At 40.6% G+C, this 6,000-nt stretch overlaps 1 protein-coding gene across 1 annotated transcript in view; it reads right to left on the reverse strand.

Annotated features, from left to right (window-relative positions):
• The window catches only part of wdr33 (WD repeat domain 33), a 41,327-nt gene extending 36,113 nt beyond the window's left edge, over window positions 1-5,214 (reverse strand). Inside the window, exons 1-2 of the mRNA XM_039004457.1 lie at window positions 5,028-5,214; window positions 1,937-2,164 (exon numbers count right to left, since the gene is read on the reverse strand). Of these exons, the coding sequence (XP_038860385.1) occupies window positions 1,937-2,140 (204 nt within the window). The 5' untranslated portion in view covers window positions 2,141-2,164; window positions 5,028-5,214. The remainder of the gene's footprint in view (window positions 1-1,936; window positions 2,165-5,027) is intronic.
• Between the last annotated feature and the right edge of the window lie 786 nt (window positions 5,215-6,000).

Consider the following 6,000-nt stretch of genomic DNA (forward strand, 5'->3'; position numbering starts at 1 on the left):
CCAAAAATCAGGCCTTTATGGGAAAGTGGCCAGCCCCTCAGTAGAAGGCATATGACAACCTGCTTGGAGTTTTCCAAAAGGCACCTATAGGACTCTCAGACCATGAGAAATAAGATTCTCTGGTCTGATGAAACCAAGATTGAACTCTTTGGCCTCAATGCCAAGCGACATGTCTAGAGGAAACCTGGCACCATCCCTACGGTGAAGCATGGGGGTGGCAGCATCATGCTTTGGGGATGTTTTTCAGCGGCAGAGACTGGGAGACTAGTCAGGTTTGAGGGAAAGATGCACAAAGTACAGAGAGATCCTTGATGAAAACCTGTTCCAGAGCACTCAGGACAGACTGGGGCGAAGGCTCACCTTCCAACAGGACAGCGACCCTAAGCACACAGCCAAGACAACGCAGGAGTGGCTTCGGGACAAGTCTCAATGTCCTTTAGTGGCCAAGCCAAAGCCCAGACTTGAACCCGATCGACCATTTCAGGAGACCTGAAAACAGCTGTGCAGCAACGCTCCCCATCCAACCTGACAGAGCTTGAGAAAAGTGGGAGAAACTCCCCAAATACAGGTGTGCCAAGCCTGTAGCGTCAGAGCCAAGAAGACTCGAGGCTGTAATCGCTGCCAAAGGTGCTTCAACAAAGTACTGAGTAAAGGGTCTCAATACTTATGTAAATCAGATTTTTTTTAAATGATAAATTAGCTGATTTTATTTTTACATAAACAGTTCTTGCTTTGTCATTATAGGGTATTGTGTGTAGATTGGTTAGGGGATTTTTAAAAATCGATTTTAGAATAAGGCTGTAACGTAACAAAACGTGGAAAGTCTAGGGATCTGAATACTTTCCAAATGCACTGTACATACGTGGGAGTGATTGCTCAAGTACATTTTTCCACGTTCATTGTCATGTCTGCGTGTGGATATTAGAAACTGGCCGTGTCTGAATAGCCGTACTTGCATTCTAAATAGTAGTAATGTTGGGTACGGGAAAAAATTAAGCTTTTATAACATTTAGAAAATGTAGTATCCGTTAAATGCCAGGATGTCATACTCATTTTGGCTTTTCATATAGTAAAATTTGCTGCACACTATTGAGGAAGAGAAACGTCAATGAAGACAGTTGTCAGCGCATGCTCCGAGTACGCGTCCTGGTAATCCGTCTGGCCCTGCGGCCTTGTGAATGTCGACCTGTTTAAAAGGTCTTACTCACATCGGCTATGGACAGGGTGATCACTTAGTCCCCTGGAACAGGTAGTGCTCTCATGCATGGTTCCATGTTAGCCTCGAAGCGAGCATAGAAGGAATTCAGCTCGTCTGGTAGGGTCGCGTCACTGGGCAGCTTGTGGCTGGGTTTCCCTTTGTAATTTGTGAGTTTGCAAGCCCTGCCACATCCAATGAGCCAAAGAGCGTCAGAGAAGTTGTAGTAGGATTCGATCTTTCATAATATTTGTCAAACATTACCAGCATTTAGCCTATATTTATGTAATTAAAAGTCTTATTAAAGTTAGGCTACATTTTCTGTCACCTACCTCATGTCAGCATCGGTTTGGACATGACGCTGTAAGCCAATATCACCTGCATATTACCTACTCTTTGACATGCAGGCTTTTTTAATTTATATATATGTAAAGGCCTACATGAAAAACAGATTTGAATATTATTCCAATATTGGCCTTTGATCAGAATAAATACGTTGATAGTGATTTGTGTATTTATTTTATTTGTCTGATTTTTATTTTACTTGTCTTGGAAAATAGGACAATGTTGAGCCCTGAGCTGCTATCCAATGCAGCGCCATTAATCTGTTCACAAAGTCCAGTTTCTCTAGAAACACGCCTGTGCTTTGGTAGCTGGAAAAAGGTTGTTCATTGAGTGGGTCACAAGAGAACCTAAAAGTTTGGTCACAAAATAACTGATGCTTCATGTCACGTCCATTACCTCCAGGTGTCTAATGACCGAGGGGTTGTAGTCGATGGTCTTGCGGTTGACAGCCTTACGCATGCGCTTGCCGTCGAAGGTGAGCTGCTGCATGGCCTGCTGCTGGGCGAAGTCGGGGCGCTTGTAGAAGAGCTGCCGTGGTGCCTGGTGCTGGAACCGCGGCATGTGGAAGAACCGTGGCGGGGAGCTGGTGTCCGTCGCCATGGTCAATCTGCTGCTCCTTTAAACCTGGGGAGAGATGGAAGATGGGGGCGGAGGTGAGAGGCAATTGATCGGTTGGTTGAAAAGTAATGTGTCATGAGTACAGAGAAAATGCTAAACACAATATTCTCACAAAACACTTGGGCAGTGCTTCTTCAAAATATAACGTACTAAATCTATTTTGAAAGGGCATCAAAGCCATCTCATCGGGTCTAACAGGTTTGTGCAGCCATTATTTAGGAGATTAATTATACTGTAACTACAGATGACAAATTCAGCTTCGGCCCATGTAACTGATTAGGCATGGAATTTGCAACATTCCTCTACCAAGAAGCTTTATCATCACCAACACCCACAATATACAATTCTCAGAACAGTCAACTTATAAGTAGATGCTGTCTAATTGCAGAGTTCTGTCTTTTCAAAAAACAAGGCATGACACCACCCCTGACTGGACAGGCACAGCTGAAACTGCGAACATACACCACAGGTGGGAAGTGATCACAGTTTTAGACAAATCTAGGATCAGCCGATCCAACCCCAAATTCTAACAACCTTAAAGTACGCCTATTTACTGGTGCCGGGATGATACCCATTAGTATCGTGGCAAGTAAACAAACAAAGCAGATATGAACTCATTTAGGAAATCAGCCCTAATGTTGGAAACAAACATGTTGTCATCCAGAGTCACATTTATTTAAATTTTCCAAGCTATAGCACAATATTTCACATACAGCAGGTTCTTAAAGAATCAAAGAGTTGTGTGCTTCGTGTTTTCACTTTTGTCATGGGCCTACTATTTAGGTCAATAAAAACATCTGACCCTGGACTAGCAGTGACTGATGTAAATCAGTTCAGGTGAGTTCTAGTTTGGTGAGCTTGCAAATATGGGCAAGTCTAAATTAATGAGTGGCAAAAGGGGTGTTGTTGCAACAGGTTTCCAGACTTTCTTTGCCAGTCTCTCATAACAAGAGACATAGGAAACAAACAAAAAAACATGGCTTCAGTCATACCATCTTGCAAGCATCAATTATAGGTTTCATTTAAACTTTGTACTGGCATACTATCGTGCACAAGCTTATTAATCTATACATTGAACCTATGGTGAACCTAGGTGTACAGCAAACCTGCCATGAACACAATTCAAACTAAGAACGCAACAGTCAGTCTACGCTATTGCACCGTGACATTCATGTATGCCTCATGTAAGCAGTACCCGAGTGAGCTTTGAGCACCCCACTTTCCACACAAACTCAGTTTAGGCAAATTAGCCTATGTAGAGGCCTACTAGAGCAACAACATTCAGTACTGTACACACATTTGCAGAATGGGTTTACATAAAGGAAAATGACCAGAAACATAAAAACACAAACATATCCTACAACTAGATGTGATACTAATATGTTTATCATCAAAGAGTGGGACCACTTATAATAATTGGGCAATGAAGCAATATCCCAACATGCTCTGGTCCCACACTGTAGCCAACTCCTTTATCAATGTCATACATGTTATGTCATACCTGTTTAGCTTGAAACGTGTTTGGCATGACAATGAATGAACACAGTTGCCTAAAGAACAAACAAACTGTATCACAAGGCTAATCAAAGTGCATTTCATTACATTTTCACATGTAAATAACTAAATGAGCAGACATTTTACATAATGTGGTAATAAAAACAGAACCCACTGGCAGTAATACCCTTTATCAAACGTTAAGCTCAGGAACTTCACAAAATGACTCGTATCAAATAGGCTACAGTTGACAAAATGGTTTCATGTCATTCTTTTCAATACATCAACATTTTCCCAACATGTGTCCATAATAAAATCCACTTTATTTTGTGCATAAGGACAGTCCATTATAACCAGGACACTAGTGAGGAAAAATGCAGTGATTCGGTGTGCAATTGTTCCTTGTTGGATTTGTATAATTGACAACTTTAAAAGTAAACGATAAAACAGTTTAATTGACAGACATAACTCACTAGCTACCTTGTGAGGGCAACATATGCAACTATTCAAACAACTTTATTTGTACCCCTAGCCCGGGTCCAAAATATAGTTTACTGGGATGAGTGTCCAAAGCCAGCATGGTTGGGAGGTAGCTAGCTAACGTTAACTGGAATCAACTTAAGCTAATTGATTAGCTAACTAAAGTTACCCGAAACGTTATTATGTCCAGAGTCAGAGAGGTAGCTAATTACCAGTAGTTAACTAAGGTTGGTTAGCTATTGGTTACTAAGACAGATAGCTAAATGTATAAGCTAGCTGGCTACTGTTTCAGTTCTATGAGTCTGAATTTCTTGCCGCGGTAACGTTATCTAGCTAGCAGCACACGAGGTTTCTATGCTAGTTAGCTAACCAGCTAATGTTAGCTAGCACACAGTAGATCCTGGCAACCAGTGATCGGCTGATTAGCTAAGTTAACGTGAAGTTACACTGGCTGGTTTGGTTGTTATCCAAGTTGTTGACCAACTGCAATAGTTAAGACCCCAATAGTATTTTATTTGGGGGAAACTAAGCCTAAAGTTAGCTAACTAGTTAAGTTGATGTCAACAAGCCATTAACGTTACTAGTCTTGGAAATGGACGAGGTGGTGGCTAGCCAGCTAACGTTAACGCTTGCTAGCTAATTCTTAGCTAACACGCTAACGTAGGTCAATATGAATAACAAAGAAAAACGTTAGTTAGCTGCCAAACTATTAAGGGATTAGTTTACGGCGTATGGATGGATAGTAAGCTATTTCAAGGTTTGTGTCTAACACGAAAATAGACATCACAATCCGTTCCTCTTCAAATTGATGTTTTGTTCCTGACTTGACAACGTAATTAAATGGCGCCCGGTGGAAGTCGTCTTTACAACAACAACGCGATGCTTAGAAACTCACCAACAATATCCAATGCAGAGTTATCTAGCTATGGATAACTAGATTCTTCTCAGATATACTCTTTTTGAGAATCATAAGCGCCTCAAAGTTTATTGAAAATGTATCGGTTTGTCACTTCTCGTGTTTAGCCACCTACGCCGGCCTCCATTTCGGCGCTTTCTCCTCGTTCAGCTTCTATTTTTTTTCAACACGACTGACTACATTACGCCTGCGGTGGGAGTTTCAAACGTCATCACGTAATTAGGGTACTGGTACTACTACTACAACTAATAATAAATAATAATAATAATAACAATAAGGGGATTCGATCATCTGGACCGGGCGCCCGGGTAGGCGTCTATTGCACCGGCGCCCTTACAAAAAATATTACCGTTTTAAAATCTGCAGTAACTGCAGTCAACTGTGATATTTTGGATGCATTAATCGCAGTTATACTGCAAAATTACTGAAGTAAAAAAAAAATGTCATTTTGGACGTAGCATACTGCAGTTATACTGCACTCTTATTGCAATCGTTTTCCTCAAGGGTAAAAAGTTGATAAAAAAATTGTTCAACATGACTGACTACATTAAGCCTGCAGTTAGAGATTCCTAATGTCATCACATAATTATGGTACTGTTACTACTAATAGCTACTACTACAAATAATAATAAGGGCATTCAATTTATTGCGAGTGTAGCGAAATGCTTGTGCTTCTAGTTCCGACAGTGCAGCAATATCTAACAAGTAATATCTAACAATTCCACAACAAATACCTAATACACACAAATCTAAGTAAAGGAAAGGAATAAGAAAATATTAATATAAATATATGGATGAACAATGGCAGAGCGGCATAGGCTGAGATGCAATAGATAGTATGGAATACAGTATATACATATGAGATGAGTAATGCAAGATAAACTCAGCAAAAAAAGAAACGTCCTCTCACTGTCAAGTGCGTTTATTTTCAGCAAACTTAACATGTGTAAAT

The sequence above is a fragment of the Salvelinus namaycush genome, chromosome 11, assembly GCF_016432855.1.
Source record: "Salvelinus namaycush isolate Seneca chromosome 11, SaNama_1.0, whole genome shotgun sequence".
Lineage (NCBI taxonomy): Eukaryota > Metazoa > Chordata > Actinopteri > Salmoniformes > Salmonidae > Salvelinus > Salvelinus namaycush.